The sequence below is a fragment of the Heterocephalus glaber genome, unplaced genomic scaffold (assembly GCF_053883595.1).
Source record: "Heterocephalus glaber isolate CG9 unplaced genomic scaffold, H.glaber_assembly_v1.0 deba00001564, whole genome shotgun sequence".
Lineage (NCBI taxonomy): Eukaryota > Metazoa > Chordata > Mammalia > Rodentia > Bathyergidae > Heterocephalus > Heterocephalus glaber.
This window is the reverse complement of record NW_028258351.1, coordinates 1,826,144-1,843,776: the sequence shown is the minus strand read 5'-3', so window position 1 is coordinate 1,843,776 and position 17,633 is coordinate 1,826,144. Positions and strand designations below refer to the sequence as shown.

At 44.6% G+C, this 17,633-nt stretch overlaps 1 protein-coding gene across 2 annotated transcripts in view; it reads right to left on the bottom strand.

Moving 5' to 3' along the window:
* Positions 1-17,633, bottom strand: part of LOC110346858 (uncharacterized) — a 137,009-nt gene that overhangs the window by 1,379 nt on the left and 117,997 nt on the right. The window contains exon 7 of one of the 2 annotated variants that reach the window (XM_087191870.1): positions 5,306-10,225. The exons of the other annotated variant lie outside the window; for it this stretch is intronic. Coding sequence (XP_087047996.1) covers positions 10,213-10,225 — 13 coding nt within the window. The 3' untranslated portion in view covers positions 5,306-10,212. Of the gene's footprint in view, positions 1-5,305; positions 10,226-17,633 lie in introns of those variants that run through there. 2 annotated transcript variants of the gene reach the window in all.

The window sequence follows — 17,633 nt, the reverse complement described above, 5'->3', positions numbered from 1 at the left end:
GTGGGAAATGGGAACAAAGTGGTTACGAACAGCATGCGTGCTCTGATGAAACCCCGCAGAAATGCATGTCCATATCATGGGGAAGGACAGTGGCAAGCAGAAGGCCTGGGTTCCAGTCCTGCTAGGGCCTGCTGGGAATCCTGAGTCTTTATATCTGAGCAATTTATCTGCTTCCTCTCAGTCTTCTCATCCAGGAAATGGAGTTGACCTAGACTCTTTCCCAAGCCATTTTCAATGCCAAAGCTTAGAGTGAGTGACATAAGTTTAGTTTATTACCTGCTCTCCTATAAAGTTGTTTAGGTTCATAATAATGTTAGAAGGTCATCTCAGAGCCAGGCATGGGGGCATGTGCCTATAATCTTAGCTACTCAAGGGCCTAAGGCAGGAGAATCTCAAATTTGAGGCCAGCCTGGCCAATTTAGAGAGACCTTGTCTTAAAATAAAATAAAAAGAGTTGGGGATGTAGTTCAGCAATCTCTGGGTTCAATCCCCGGGACTGCAAAGAAAGAAAGAAAGAAAGAAAGAACATTAACCAGTAAATAAGATTCAGTGACAGGTAAGTATAGTACTTCCTTTAAACATAGCGGAGAGGAAAAGGCAATAGGGAGCCACTAAAGGTTTTGGAGTAGAAAAGTGACCTAATTAAAGAATCATTTAAAATCAAACAGCAGTCCACATTATGCTTGAAAGGAAGAGAAAATGAAGGCTATTGGCAATGAAATAGGCATGAGGCGGTGAGAACTTGTACTTGGGAGGGGGCGGTTGTTTATTCATTTATTTACTTGCCTTTTATGGAGCCTTCCCTTGCACTAAGTACACGGGGAACAAAGATACTGTGGGGACTCAGTCACTCTCTAGCCCCTTTCCCAACTTTATTTTCTTCATAGGATTTATCATTACTTGCATTTTTACTTATTTTATTGATTCTTTTATTATCTGTCTCCAGAATATAATAAGTTCCATGAGGACAGACAGGATCTTGTACATGAATACTCACAGAATAATAAAATAAATGAATACTACATTGCATCTTATAAATAGGGTCAAACATCTCTTCTGATCCATTTCTATGGCTGTACAGCTTCACACTAATTTAGCACCCGAAGACCTCACAGACCCTCCCTGCTGTGTTTGTGATAAAATCAACTTAAATGATTCCCATGACTGCCCTGCTTTTCAGCCTACTACTGAAGTCTTTCCCCATGAATTTTGCTCCCCTTCTGTTCAGAAATTCCTCTTTCTCTGATGCAAATGAAGCGGAAAGAGATGGCAATCTGTGTTCTATTTTCAGTTCTTCCTTCCAATAGGAATAACCTGTATCTAGCTATTTGGTCATTCATTTAATACAGTGATTAAATATACTTATTAGCGCTTGCCCTGTAACCTTAGTTTACAAACTTGGTTGAAGGTAAACAATACCAAGCAGCGCTCTTCAAGTTGTTGGGACCTAGGGCAGAAATGGGGGCCTGAGCCAGGGAGGAGGCCTCAGGCGTCTGTCAGGCTGGGGCTCCAACAGCCATCTCTCTGAGCAACGCTCCAATCCATTTCCCTTTAAAATAATACCATTAAGGATGGGCTGGGGATTTAGCTCAGTGGTTCTGCCGATAAGGAGCTGGGGATTTAGCTCAGTGGTGCCACCGCCTGCCTCGAAAGCACAAGGTCCTAAGTTCAATCCCCGGTTCAAAAAAATAATAATAATAATATCATTAAGGACATGGTACATGTTGGTCTGGTCCTGGATGTATCCAGCCTTGGCCAGTCACATCCCTACTCCGGAAATTTTCTCCTCAGACTACAATAGGATGACACTCTGACACCACTTTCAGTAATCCCTGCTAGATACTGACTTTCTGCCTATGTGTTTGTTTTCGAGACAGGGTCTCACTATGCAGTTCAGGCTGAACTTGAACTCACTATGTAGCTCAGGTTGGCCTCGAACTCACAGCGATCCTCCTGCCTCAGCCTCTGCAGTGATGGGATTATAGGCATGCACCACCATGCCTGGCTAGCTATTGACTGTTTAAAAAAAAAGATATTGACTGTTTTATCAAGTATTAAGTGTAAAACTTTTAATTGGCAATTTAGTATGATTGTGGTTGGCTTCTGATTTTGTTTTTAATTCTGTGGATTGTGTTTACATAATTCAAAAGTAGATTTCTGATTATGAGACACTGAGTGGTATTGCAAAGGTGTCACTTTATTGAATGTATACGACCGTCCCTTGAAGTTTATAAAGTGTACTTCTGTATAGCTTTAGGTGCTAGAAGTAAAATTCATCTGCTACTGCAAAATAAATAAATAAAATAATATCTAGTTGGCTCTGGTTGATTCAAGCTGGAAATGCCACTCTTCATTTTATTTTTCCCTTCCTTCTTTTCTTTCTCTTCTCTCCTCCTCCTCCTTCTTCTTCTTCCTCTCCCCCGCCCCATTGGGGATTGAACCCAGGGCCTTCACACTGAGGTATATCCCCAGCCCTTTTTATTTTGAGACAGGATCCTGCTAAGTTGCTAAATTACCGGGATCAGCTCAAATATGCATTTCTCCTGGCTCAGCTTCTCTGACTGCTGGGGTTACAGGTAGGAGCCATCACAAGCTTCGTTCTTTCCTTTCTAGATAATCTTCCTCCTAGGTTGGCCCCATCACCTTTGGGAGCCTGGTTGTTAAGAAATAAACAATTCCTCCTCTTGTTCTGATGTCTTCCACTAAATTATTTTTCCTATGCATCTGATCTCAGACTATTTCCATGTTTTCTTTCAGTTGTTCTTGGTTTGACACTTCCTGCAATGGACTCAGGGGTTGCTTCTCTTTTTATCTTGTTTGTGGACAGCTGATGACCCATTCTGTCCCTGCTATCTCAAGTTCAGCATTTTCCTCACTTTCTAGAGCACTAATCACTCAGGTGCCCCAGGGAGCTGTGACATTGCAAAGCCATCTTGTTACATTTTTATCATAGTCTGTGCAATGCCTTGGAGACTCTGGTAGTAACAAAATACTAATAATTAAAAAAAAAACAATTACCATGTCATTTATTTACTGGCACATAACGCTACGCGATGTACACAGATGATTTTATCTAACTTTTCCACAGCCCTCTGAGATCAAATCTAAGCAGAGAGGCTGACAAAGGCTTGATTTGCATGATTATAAATGAGACCTCACACAGAGAGAGCCACTGAAGGTGCCCAGGGCATGAGCAGCGCCATGGCAAAGACCCTGACCGCTCAGAAGACACTTGATGGAGATGGCACCTTGCCCTGAGCTGGGAGGGACAAGGTATTCAGTTACTCAACGTAGTAACTAGAGATAAATGATAAAACTGACATTTCCTATGAAGTCTGTTACATTAGTGCTGCCCGGTGGAGCTTGCCTTCTGGCCTGATGCTCATACACAGACCCCTCACCTGCAGCCAGGGGTGGGTCAATGACTTTTTTTCCTGTAGTACTGGGGATCGAAGGCAGAGATTGCTAAACTACATTCCCAGCCTTATTTATTTATTTAACATTAAAAAAAAATTTTTTTTTTCAGACCTTTTTTGGTTTTTTGAGACAGGGTCTCACTATGTAATTCAGGCTGGGCTCGAATTCACGGTGATCCTCCTGCCTCAGCCTCCCGAGTGCTAAGATTACAGATGTGTGCCACCATGCCTGGCTATTTAATTATTTTTGAGATAGGATCTCACTAAGTTGCCCAGGCTGGCCTCAAACCTGAGATCTTAAATAAATAAATAAATAAAATAAAAAATTTAAAAGAACCCAAAGTAATCCTTAGGTCCTCCTGCCTCAGTCTCCCAAGTAGCTGGGACGACAGGCATGTGGCATCATATGACTTATTTTAAGAATCAGAATATGGCAGCAGAGATGCTGTGCCTGTTCCAGGCCTAAGTCTTAGAAAGGCCTGGAAGCTTCCACGTTCATACTCTGAGCCACCATTTTTGGAGAAATTCAAGCAGAGAGGGAGGTGCCCTGGGCCATGTGGTAAGAGCAAGAGGCCTGGCCTTGCCAGCATCCCTGAGAGCCTGGCCTCCACACACCGCTGAGAAGGGGTAAGACATGAGTTAAGATGTCCGGCGACAGTGGAGTGACACAGCCAGATGAGAGCAGCGGAACCGACCGGCAGGACGTCACTGGCCAATCCACGTTATCATGAGACCTTTTTTAAAAAATATTTTTAAGAGTGGCTTTTATTAAACAGCAATAGATAACCAAAATATCGTATCAACAATGTGGAAGGTTAGGGTTGGTTTGGAACCCAATTAGAGCACATTAAGTCAAGAACCCCACGAAGGCCTGAGTTCTGCCTCAGCCTGTGGCCATTACCTCCCTCTGACCATCACAGAGGACTGCAGAGAGGAGAGACTCAGGGGTGAGTGCATGGGAAAGGGGACAGCACTGGACCCCAGCAGGATGGCCCGGACCAGGCCTACCCAGAACGGATGCCAGCTGAACCAAGGTGAACCAAGTCTGGCTGTTCCCTCTCTCCAACTCTGACAGCAGGCACTGGTAGCTGGAGATGGACAGAAGGCCCCAGAGGAGCTACACCAGGTACATGGTTCACGCACAGCCCACATGGCCCTGAACACTGGGGAAAATGGCCTGGTCAAAGCCACTCTTCCCTTACGGGAGAAGGAAAATGGGAAATGGGGAGGGGAATTTGAAAATGTCCCTTTTCTAGACCCTATACATATTATCTTATCCTCACAATAAGTCTGAAAGGTTGGTATTTTTCTTTCCATATTACCCATGAGAAAATTAAATATTAGGCTGTTGAATGTGCTGGCACATGGCTGTGATCGCAGCACATGGGAGGCTGAGGTAGGAGGATCGCTGTGAGTTCAAGGCCAGCCAGCCTGAACTAGATACATAGCCAGACTCTGTCTCAAAAAACCTTAAAAAAAAAAAGAAAGAGATAATTAAATGTTAGAGAGGTTGAGTAACTTGTTCAAGGCCACACAATAAGTATTTGTTATTAAAGGGTTGGTGGGGGTGGGGGAAGTGCCTGGCAAAAATGAGAAGAGATGATTTTTGATTACGGCACATTGTGAAGTCACTCACATTGTCACTTCGGTTGTTTTTTTGTTTAAGTGAAAAACAAACTCAAATGAAAGTGCTGTACCGTTAGAGGCACCGGAGGAAACAGGGCCTTTTTTGTGGCTTAATTATGGAACAGGTGGGAGGAAGACATCTCTCCCCTCTTCAGCAGAAAAGTGGCTGTGCACCAGCTGGGGCTAACGAAATGAGTCCGCGAATCGGCCCTCCCTCGGAGTGCCTGTGAGACTCCCCCCCCCCCCGCCGCCCCCCCGGGCGTCCTTGACAGACACCGAAGGGACCCGAGGCCCCAGCGATCTGTCTCCATCCAGCAGGGCTGCCGACCTGGAGAACTGTGTTACACAAACAGTACGTCTCCGTCAGAAAACCGTGTTTGTTCCACCCCCACATTCTCCATTCAAGTTCCCAGAAGTTTGCAATTATTCTTAAAAGACATTTCCAGACAGGGCTTACTCAGCTTTGTTTTGTTTCATATTTTTCATGTCTTTCAACTTGGCTGACCAGTGTCACTCTAGGCCAGGCTGGTAGGTAAAGACCAGTCATGAACCACAGGCCCATTTCCACTATCTTTGCTTGCTTGTTTTGTGGTGGTTGTTTTGTTTTTGCTTTTCTCCTCCTCTCCCTGGGTTCGAGGCCCTATGTACCAACTTGATCTCTGCAGCTCCCTCTTTATTGTTGTCAACTCCACTCCGCTCCCTACTGTACTCTCCTCGGGCCTTGGGACTTTGACCTCTTGCCCAGCTTTCTGCTATGCTAACCCCTTTGGCTTGGTGTCCGGTATTGACTTAGCTGAGGCTCTCCATGTTAAGTCCAATATTGCAGGATTCTGGCAGCCAGCAGGATGTAGGTGGCACGTACTGTCCTAGCCCTGTGCCTTGGGAAGAAAGTCTGTCTGGAAAAATCAATCCAGAATAGAAGGAAGTTTGGCTTCAGACTGCACCTGCCACCACCAGCAGCCAAAGGGATGCAGAGGTAGGCAGGTGCTATGTAACCTTTTCCTTCTGACTCCCAGAGGTTTAGGAAAAATAAAAGAATCTCCTTGGTTACAACTTTGGAAAACTGTTTGGCAGTATCTACTAAAACCGAATATATGCACATACTTTTTACCCAGCAATTCTACTCTGAAGCACATACCCAACAAACATGCATACATATGCTCATCAAAAGACATGCACAAGAATGTACATAGCAGGGTTCTTCATCATAGCTAAAAGCTAGAAACAATCCAAATGTCCAACAGTAATAGAATGAATAAAGACTATATATTCATACAATAAGCTATACAGCAATAAAAAAGAATGAGCAGGGCCGGGGATTTAGCTCAGTGGTTTCGCCCTCTGCTGCGCAAGCACAAGGACCTGAGTTCAGTCCCTGATACCAAAAAAAAAAAAAAAAGGAATGAGCAATAGTTATATACATGGATGAATCCTACATAATGTCAAACAAAAAAACCCACAAAATAATAATAATATATATTCCATTTATATGAAATTCTAAAATAGGCAAAAGAAATCATGTTAGGAGTCTGAAAAGTGGTTTTCATGTGAGGAGCAGTGGCCAGGTGGGGACATGAGAGGATCAGGTGCTGATCATGTGCTATTTCTTGAGCTGGGTACTGATGGAAGGGACATATTCATTTTGCAAAAAATCATTCAGCTGTATACTTGTAATTCATGTGTTTTCTATATATGGTATACATGAATAGAGCCAATGATAGAAAGAAAAATGCCCTTGCTTTCTCCTTAAATGTAATTATAAAAGACACTCAAGTTTAGCGGCTGGGTACAAGGATTTTAGTTGTTCCCACTTGTCATTTGGAGAAGCCAAGCAATGTGGAACTCCTTTGCTGTAACGGGGATCCACCTCCTTTGCAAGTAGAAATCATGGTATTTGGCAACCTAGAGGAACCAAAATAGGATGCCTGTAACCCTCATTGTCCTAGAGGGTTTAAAAGCAATACAGATGGAAGAACATGGGATCCAAGGAACAAGAGGGAGCAAAGGGACACTGTATCCTGAAGGACTTCCTGGGGTGGAGGACAGAGAGATGCTAGTGGGCCCTGTGTAAGATTCCCAAGCCAACTTGTGTGAGTTTTCCAGGTACCATAACACAGGCCAGAGGGGAACAGACTGGAGCAGGGGCAGAGTGGCAGAGAAGATGGCTGGGGGCCCAGGACCCCAAACATGATGGTGGACTCTCATGGGCTTGCTCGGTCCCCCGGCTCCTGTGTTTTCTCTCCAGGGTCACCACCTTCCTGGCTTGATGGTGGCTGGAGGAAGGGAATGCAGTCAACCTTTATTTAAAGGGCTGGGGCAGAGATGTCTGTTAAAGCATACAAATTTTCACCTAAGACAATGGAACATGTCCAGATCATAGAAGGCAGCAGAACTGAGAGATATTCCTGGAACCCAAATCCTACAGCCAGAGGAGGGCTTGGAGATGGAGACAGGATATGAGCAACCAAAACAAAGGAGCCAGAAAGCAGAGTAGTGGAAAGTATATTCAGATTTTGTCTAAAATAGCTCAGCCCTTCCATAGCTCTTTCCTAATTCATAGAAGCTGAAAAAAACCTCTGTAGAAAGCCTACGACTGCTAACTTCCACCCCCTACTTTCTACGCAAACCACTTGCTCTAACCTGATGGTCTCCATTCCCATCCTGTCATCAAGTGCCTAGCTTCTGCTGTTCTGCCTAATCACTTTAGCTAAGCAATTCCCTGAGGTAATCTTGGTCTTCTATTCCAGCTTCAACCCTTGGCAGGGTCCTTCAGATTTTTGTGGCTCCGTGCTCAGAAGCCTACAAGCTGCCTTATCCAGCCAACTAATTAACTCATCCCAGAATGCCCTCCCGCAAGGCTCCTCAGAGCTGGGCCCACAGGGGTGCTCCTTCCATCCCACCTGAGAACCAAGGGGCGGAGACCCGGGTGGTGTTGACTGTGACCATACTGGCCATGTCCTGCCCAAACACCAGGATTTCTACTTGCAGAGGGGACAGGTACCACTATAGCAAAGGAATCGCACATGGCCAGGCTTCTCCAAATGACATTCTCAAGTGCAGAAGAGTGCAATGCAGGAACACAAGTTAGCCAGGCACCGTGTCCCACATCAATAATCCCAACACTAGGGGGGCTAAAGCAGGAGGATCATGAGTTCACGGCCAACCTGGACTACATTCAAGACCCTGTCTTTAAAAACAAACAAACAAACAATACAAATTAAACACCAAAATCACATTATACACTAAAAAATCCAAACATTAAGAATTTGAAAGAATAAGAAAAAAAATCACAATCCTAGAATATTGCTGATCTCAATAAATTGCTTTTGATTCTAGAAGGGCCTCAGGGAAGCTGGCTCCAAAGTGGTTTGTGCAGGCTCTGCCTATATAGGAATCTGGAGAGAAATGGCATTCTGACTGAGGGCACAGCAGGCTGAGAGTTTGAGAGAACAAGGCCACAACCAGAAATGCAAGGGTTTGGGCAGTAATAAGACAAAGGCCAATTAATCCACAGAAATCAAGAGTAAATAGATATCAGAGGGCAGAACAAGATAGGATGACCAAAGTACAGGCAAACAGTCTGCAGAAAGGAAAGCTGCTGATCAAACAGTCAGCTCAGAGAGGGTCACGGGAAGTGTGGAAAGAGAGGCAGAGTCGGGGGAGAACAGGAGGGTCCCCAGCCCCACAGAGGAGGGGCAGGGCTCAGGACACAGCAATGACACCCACTCCTGGTTTCAGAGGCCGTTCTAGTTCGCTCGCCTGTGAGAAGACACCCTTAGAGAGCCTGGTCTCTACGCTTGCTGGTGATAGGAGCCAGCTGGGTAGGAGAGGGGTGAGCAGGTCTCTTGGAGGGTATTTCTAGGCTGTCTTCTCGGGCTTCCTGGATCCAGGTTCACTGAGTGACATTGAGAGAAAGAGAGAATGGGTTGGAGCATGGATTTGGTCAGTAAGTCCCTACTGGCAGTGCTCAGATTCACAGCCTTTTCACTTAAGGAAATGGCAGGATTACCCATGTCTCTTTTGGAAAAAATAAGGATGTCTAGTAGTCTTTCTGGGTTTTTGTTTTGTTTTGTTTTTTTGAGACAGGGTCTCGCTATTAGTTCAGGCTGGCCTTGAACTCACTATGTAGCACAGGCTGACCTCAAACTTGAAGCAATCCTCCTGCTCAGCCTCCCAAGTGCTGAGATCACAGGCATGTGCCACCATGCCCAGCCCAATTCCACCTTTAAAGAGTCCATGCCTATCATGCATGCGGATGTATGCCTATCATCTCAGTTAGGAGACTGAGGTGGGAGGATCCCTTGACTTAGGAGTTCAAAACCAGCCCAGGAAACATAGTAAGAGGTTGTCAGAAAGAAAGAAAGAAAGAAAGAAAGAAAGAAAGAAAGAAAGAAAGAAAAGAAAGAAAGAAAAGAAAACAAGAGTCCAAGAAAGCCCACCTTAAAGCCCACGAGGGAGCCCTTTGCCTGGGGTATATCCAATTGTGTCACTTTTGTCAACTATAAAATGGAGATCTATTCATTGGAAAGAATTGCTGTGAAGGGTAAATGAGCTCAATCTACTCTCCTGACACACTCAAGTGAACGACACTGAATACGTGGGAATCTTCTTCCCTTCCTGTTGACCTTCAGTGGAAAGAGCCATATCCTATTTCTTATTGTAAGGCCCCCTCCTTCTAGCAACTTGGAGTTTTTTGACACACTTGATTGCTGCCTTGTTCCTAGCTAGATATTATCAGAACACAGAGGAATTGGTAATTATAGTATTGTAGCCAAGTAATTGCTGCCCCAAAAGATCTATGTCCAAATCCAAGGTAACCTATGAATATGTTAACTCATGTTGGAAAGGACTCGGCAAATGTAATGAAGGTTAACAACCTTGACATGGGGAGATTAGTCCAGATTTTCCAGGTGGGCCCCATTTAACCTCAGGAATCCTTGAGGGCAGAGAACCTGTCCTAGCTGAGAGCAGTAGGAGGGAGATGTACTATAGGAGAGGGTCAGGAAGGAAACAAGACTCACCATTGCTGGCTTTCAAGAGGGAAGCCGGGAACCTCAAGCCAAGGATACAGGCGTCCTGTAGAAGCAGATGAGCACCCAGAGTCTTCCCTAGGAGCTTCAGGGAACAAATACAGCTCTGCTTTTAGCCCCATGAGGTCCATATCTGACTTCTACCAGACAGAGCTATAAGACAGTAAATTTGTTTGTTTAGGCCGCTGTGTGTGTCACAGCAGCAATAGAAAATTCATATATGGGCATCAAAATGGGGTCAAGACTATGGGGGTAACTGACAGTTTGGCTGTCCAGTGTTAACCAGTGATGATTCATAATGATCAAGCAGTAGGTACTGATGGGGATCAAAATGATTTATCTTGGGCATGGTGGTACATGCCTATAACCCCAGCACTTGGGAGGCTGAGGCAGGAGGACTGGAATGAGTTTGAGGCCAGACTGGGCTACACAGGGTTCAATTCCAGTCTAAACTACATGGTACAACCCTGTCTCAAAACAAACAAACAAACAAAAAACAACTACCTTTCTAACTCTTCATAAATATTATTTAAAAATAATTTTTTCTAAGCTCCTATTTCAGATGTAGATGTAGCCAATTTGCCCTGATTGAGGAGTTATAATGATTTTCTGCTGGGCATGGGGGCACGCACCTATGATTCTTGCACTCAGAAGGCTGAGACAGGAGGATTGCCGGTTTAAAGCCAACCTGGGCTTCATAGTGAGACCCTGTCAAAAAACGTGGGAGCTAGGCATGGTGGTGCATGCCTCGAATCCCAGCACTGAGAGGCTGAGGCAGGGGAATCAAAAGTACGAGCCCAGCCTGGGCAACTTAATGAAATCTGTCTAAAATTTTTAGATTTAAAGTGTGAGGAATTAGCTCAGTGTGAAGGCCCTGGGTTCAAAATAAATAAATAAGTCTGGGGATGCAGCTCCATAGCAGAGTATGAGGCCCTGGTTCCAATCTCTAGTATTATTAAATAAATAAACAGAGAAAGAAAGGTAATGGAGGCTAGGGCCATAACTTAGTGGCTCCGTGGTAACCAGTTGCTTAGCATGCCCAAGGCCATGAGTTTGATCCCCAGCTCTGCAAAACAAACAGAAATGAACAAATGTGTGGTAATAAAATATGGTAAATAAGATATGGATGACAAGGTTCAAGACTGAGCTAAGCTGTGTCTCCACTTCAAATTCTGATGTCAGAACGTTTCCATAGAGTCTGCCACCACGAGGCTCACAGAAGGCATCTTGCTCTTCATAGGATGAATAATTGGATTCCTCAGGGCACCTGTCTGTCCCCAAATCTCCCCAAAGCCGAGACTACCATGATGTGGCAATTCATTCAGGTTACCTTTAGTAAAAAATGATTTATCGTAAAGATGCATATTTACGGAAACCCAGGGGAAGATGAGCAATTGGGGTCACAGGAATGGGGTGTGCCTGTGGATGTAAGGCAATCCCAAAACCTCAGCCACAAGTCTGTGAATCCACTCGGGTGTGACTCAGTCACTCCCTCTGTGCCTGCGTGCTCTGCTCACTACTGCTGGCTCTCATGGCATCTCCTCGGGTGTCTGTTTGCAACACAGGTTCTGCTTACTCAGAACGTGGCTGACTCAGAACTGGATCAGTCAAACCTTTGATTCATTTAAGTCCTCTGCTGACTTCTCCAGCTTCTCTTGACTCTGTAGGCTTTCAGCCCTATTCATACATTTGTTCTTTAGTCTGAAAAGTAAGTAATGAACACCTACTCTGTGCTGCTATGCAGCTAGCTCATCATTTGACAAGAGAGAGAGAGAGAGAAAGAGACAGAGAGGGAGGGAGGGAGAGAGATCAAATAGTTACAAAAATGCTCAGCTGTGCTCTGATGGACTCAGCTCCTTGTTCAAATGCACCCTTAGCACCATTTGCTGGACACTAGGGATCAGCTACCTTCAGGAGCACCAGCCTGACCTGTTCTGGTTAATGCCACAGAAACCCTCCTCTCCTAAAGCCCAGACAGCTGTTAAAGCAAGGATTAGCACTTGACCAAGGATAATTAATACATCAGCTGGCCAGGAACCCAGTTCGACTCGCCTAAGTTTCCCTTAGAAAGAAGAAATCACAGTGTAGCGGACATTGTATAGAACTGGCATGTTTACCACAGGGGGATAAACACTACACTCCGAGGAGGGATCGAAGTATAGAAGGGCTTCATCAGGGGATTTAGCTCAGTGTTGGCCGCCGCCTGCCTTGAAAGCATAAGGTCCCAAGTTCCATCCCTGGTACAAAAAAAAAAAAAATAGAAGGACTTCATCAGAGCAAACTCGCTCATTTGTGGAAGAGAAAGTTTGAGGGCACTTGTTTGTTTTTCATTTTTTCCCATTTTATTCAAGCTTCATTAACTGCTATAAATTTTTTTTATTTTATAAAAAAACACTTTCATAACAAAATAATAAGAGGAGAACAATAGTTAATACACTGTGTATCATTATCTTCCAAGTAGTTACTCAGAGTATAAGACATAGAAAAGATTCATACAAACAAGAAACTAACAGATAATAGCTCAAAACTTTCTTTTCAGTGAACTAAGAGAAACTAGTAGTATAAATGAAACAAATTAGCATATATAAAAATATTTTTAAAACAACAGAGTAGGTAATTTGGGGAATTATTTGAACTTCTCCCAACTTCCTATTTATTGATCATATATATATAAACATATATACTATATAAGTATATATGTTTATATATATTTGTTTTGCTTTGTTTTTAGGTTCTCATACAAGAGAAACTGTATGAGTAGTTCCGGTGCCTGCCTTGCAAGCGTAAGGTCCCGAGTTCAATCCCTGATACAAAAAAAAAAGAGAAACTGTGTGATACTTAATCTTGTGTGCCAGAATTATTTCACTTAACATTATGTTCTCAAGTTGAATCCATTTACCTACAAATGCCTCAAGTTTATCTTTTTTATGGCAGAGTAGTACTCCATTGTGTATAAGTACCACATTTTCCTTGTCTGTTCATCTGTTGGTAGACATATATGCTATTTCCAAGATCTAGCTATTATAAATTGTGCTACTATAAATATGGGTAGAAATCTATCCCTGTAACTTGCTGATTTTAACCCTTTGAGGAAGACACCTAGAAGAGGAACAGTTGGGTCAAATTTCTATTTTTACTTTCTTGAGGACTCTCCACACTGATTTCCATAGTGGTTGTGCTAGTTCACAGTCCCACAAACAATGTAGAAGAGTCCTCCCCTCCCATCCTTGCTAGCATTTGTTATTGTTAGATTTAATGATAGCCATTCTTTCTGGGGTAAGATGGTATCTCAGATAGTTTTAATTTGCATTTCTCCAATGGCCAGCAATGTTGAATATTTTTTCATGTATTTATTGGCCATTTGTGCTTCTTCTCAAAGGTATCTATTCATTTCGGTTGCCCATCTTTTGATTGGGTCTTTCCTTTGGAGAGCCTAATTTTTTTTTAGTTCTTTATATATGCTAGATGTTGGTCCTCTGTCTGGGGAATACCTGGCAAAAAATTTTCCCACTCTTCACTCTTGTTGGTTGCTTCCTTGGCTGAGGGGCTCGCGGCAGGGTGCAGGGCAGAGCGGGAGGGGTTTGAACATAGCACAAGGCTTCATTTATCACTCAAATGATGGCCAGAGGGAAGCTGGGGAAACTGTGTCAAAGGATCACGGCCCTGGATAGGGATATCTCAATGATGGTCTGCTAGAGGCCTGTTTCTCAGGGATTCTCTGGGTTTCAACACAGCACCGGCTCTCCACGAGGCATTTTATTATTTAGGCCGCTCTCCACGAGGCATTTTAGAAAAGCCATGGAATTTTCGACAAGCCACGCAAAGGCATCACGGCACAAGCAGCGTTCTGACCGCGAGTCCTCCCGCAGGGGACCACAGAGGGCGTTTGCTCAGAGTCAGAGGAAGGCAGCCGCTTAGTTACACAGTGACTGCAGGCCGGCAACAGAGCTGGCGCGGCCCAGGCGGCGCTGCGTTCCGCGCCCTGGTGCTGGTGAGGAGGAGGCCGCGGGAACGCGAGCGCTAATAGCGCGCTCCGGGAGCTTCCTGACGCTAGGGCTGGGGTCCCGGAGTGCATGTACTCTGCTTTGGGAACGGGTTGTTGGTGCGTGTGTTCTACTGTCTGAAGATAGGCTTCACTTTGAGATAACAGTACGTGGAGAATTAAGCTCCCTCTGGGACCACCGTATCCGAAGACCTCACTTATAGAGCCCCCCGACTATCCATGTCCCTAATCTGTAGTACCCGTTGGAGGCCACCTGGTTCAGCTTACTCTTGGTCTCACTGAAAATACCGAGGCCTAGAGAGGAGAACTAATCTTTTTTATTTTAATGAATGTCGAGGCAAGACTAGGACTCATGGACCAGGACACGCTATAATCCCAGCTACTCAGAGGATCACAAGTCCAAGTCAAGCCCCAGGAACTTAGTGAGACCCCATCTCAAAAATAATAAAGGTCTGGGGATGTAGCTCAACAGTCCTTGAGTTCAATTCCCATAAATAAAAAGACTCGCGGGGGATTTAGCTCGTTGGTGCCACTGCCTGCCTCGGAAGTGCAAGGTCCCAAATTCTAGCCCCTGTACAAAAAAACCAAAACAAACAAACAAAGAAAAACCCTCATGGGATACCTCGCTTATAAATGAGGTTTGGAAGGGAATGATCAAGATCAGGGCTGAAACGCAGGCATGAAATGTCTTTCACATGAACATCACATTTTCATGCCTAGTGAGCATCCTTGTCCTTGATAGTTTCTTATATAGTGATGGTGTTGATAAAATTGTCCTATGTCCCCCATACTAGTAAATGACATCATTTCATCACCAAGTTGGGCAAGCCAAAACCCCCAGTGGCTGTCAACCCCTGCCCCATATCTAATCCATCACTGAGTTTTGTTAATAGCATCTTCTAAAAGCTGGATGTGGGAGGCATGTGGGAGCATTTGGGAGGCTGAGGCAGGAGAATCACTGCAGGTTTCAAGCCTGGACTACACAGTGAGTTTCAAGGCCAGTCTGAACTACATAATGGGATCCTGTCTCAAGCAACAACAGCAACAACAACAACAGCAACAACAACAACAGTAAACCCACCTTCTAGCCATTTCTTTTTTCCATAACTACCATGGACTGAGAACTATCTTCATGTGTCTAGACTTCTGGGACAGTTTTCTTTCTCTTTTTCTCTCTTTCTTTTCTTTTTTTTTTTTCAGTACTGAGGATCAAACTCAGGACCTTGTGCTTGGCAGACAGGTGCAGCTCCACTGAGCTAAATCCCTGGCCCTCTCGCTTTCTTTCTTCAATTTTTATTTTTATTAGTACATGTTTGCAGTACATAATGATTATATTCATCACAGAGAGCTGGTACATATACACCGCACATCTTAATTCTTTTAAATTCCTTCCTCTCCCTACCCTCCCTATTTTTTTCTTTCTTTTTGAAACAGGGCCTCATTGTGTTGCCCAGGTTGGCCTGGAACTTCTGGACTCAAGTGATCCCTCAGCCTCAGCCTCCTTGGTAGCTGGGACTGTAGGTATGCGCACTGCACCTGACTTGAGGCTGCTTTATAATGGTCTGCCTATGTTTCTCTGCCTCCAGTCTCCTCAAAGCAGCCAGTGATGGTCGCCTCACTGTTTTTATTTTTAATTAACAAACTTAATTTTTTAGAGAGAAGTTCTATAAGTTTACAGAGAAATGAACACACAGTACAGAATGTTCTTTTATATCCCCTCTATATTTCACTCATAATTTCCCATATTGCAAACATCTTGAATTAGTGTGGTGCTTTTGGTTTTTCTTTTTTTGGTACCGGGGATCGAACTCCAGTCCTTGCACTTGCGAGGCAGGCGGCAGAATCACAGCTAAATCCCCAGCCCAGTGTGGTGCTTTTGTTACAACTGATGAGCTAACATGGATTCTTTTTTCATTTGTTTGTTTTTTAGAGATAGAGTCTCACTAAGTAGTTCAGGCTGGCCTTGAACTCACTGCTGGGATTACAGGAACATGCCACCATGCCCAGCTTAATTCTTTATTATTAACTAAAGTCCATGTTTATATTAGCGTTCACTCTTGAACAGCTCTGTGGGTTTGGACAAACATATAATGTGGTGTATCAACCATTACATATCATATAAAATAGTTTCACTGCCTTGGAAAAAACCCCTGTGTTTCACTGAATCATTTCTTGCCAGTGGTCTTTTCAAAATGCAGATCTTCCTCACTCAGCCTCACCTTGCTCTACTCTCTAGCTTTCTGTCTCCAACCACACAGGGCTTTCGTTTCACTTCCTCAAGCCACACTCCAGCTTTGCTTACGATGTTTCTTCTTCCTGATGTTCCTTCCCCCCACCAGGCCACGCCCCAGGTCTCCTCCAGGGCCCTTGGGTCCTCGTAACATTTATGCGGGAGACTACTGGGATGTCCCTCCTTCCTGGGCTGTAAGCTGCTCCCTGGCAAAGCCAGGTCATTGTAGCCATAGAACCTGGCACACAGTACACATGTGATAAAGATGTGCTGAATACTTGTAATAGATAAATGAATAAACGAACAGAACAAAACACAATTGTGGCTGACTGTGTGGAGCTTGGGAATCGGAATGAAGGGTCGCTGGAGGAAGAAAGGGAAAGCAGAGCTGCTGGGAAACAAGTAAAAAGTTGATCCAATAGGTTGAGAACACAGCAGAAGCCTCAACTCGTCAGACTGCATCAGGAGAGAGTTGGCTGGGCACAGTGATAGCATTTGAGATGGCCAGGCTAGGGCTGTTCCCGTAGTGTCAGAGCACAGGGTGTGGTGGTGGGGGGCCCATTAAGTGGACCCTAAGTGAAGATGCTGTGTTGGAAAGATCCAAGAGCTAAGAAGTGGGGCCTTTGACCAGGTGGTCCCCAGAGTCTGCAAGATCCGTTTCTGTCTCCACCCTCAGGATGAAGAAGTGAGCAAAGTTTTTAATAAATGTGAGGCTATGACCACATTGGTAAATGACAGAGATGAAAAGAAAGAAGGCAAGAAGTTGAATGCATGATCCTCCGAGGGGCAGAGTTCTTCAGACCAGAACAAAGGAGAAATTGCTTAGAAGGGTCTTGGGGAACTAGAAAAAGCCTGCTAGTGCCTCTCTACATGCAAGCACTCGGAGAAAAAAATAGCTTCTACTTTAAAAGACTGCAGGGGAAGTAGTAACCTCAGGGGAAAGCCAGGTTTCAGTTCAGACCAGAAGGTGAAGCAGATTAGCGAGGTCGCTGGTGGTGTTTCACAGAAACCAATTCTAGCTGTCTGTGGCCAGCAGAGAGTGGGTGTTGGCGGGGAGCTTGGGGAGCTCAGCCGCTGTGAACAGAGTGGAAGCCACAAGCCTGCCCTGACGGGTGAGGAGAGCACTGTGAAAGTCCTTGTGAACTGGCAAGATGTTCTGAAAAGGTGTCCGCCGTGGAGGGCTCCGTGAAGAAATTGAGGAAGCAGAGAATTCATTTAGTAACGGACAGGGGACCCATAGAGCACAAATAGAATGTCTAGTGGAGAAGAGAGAAGTAGAAGTACGGGGATTAGAGTGGGCTGTGGGCTCCAAAAAGAGGTGTTGGAAA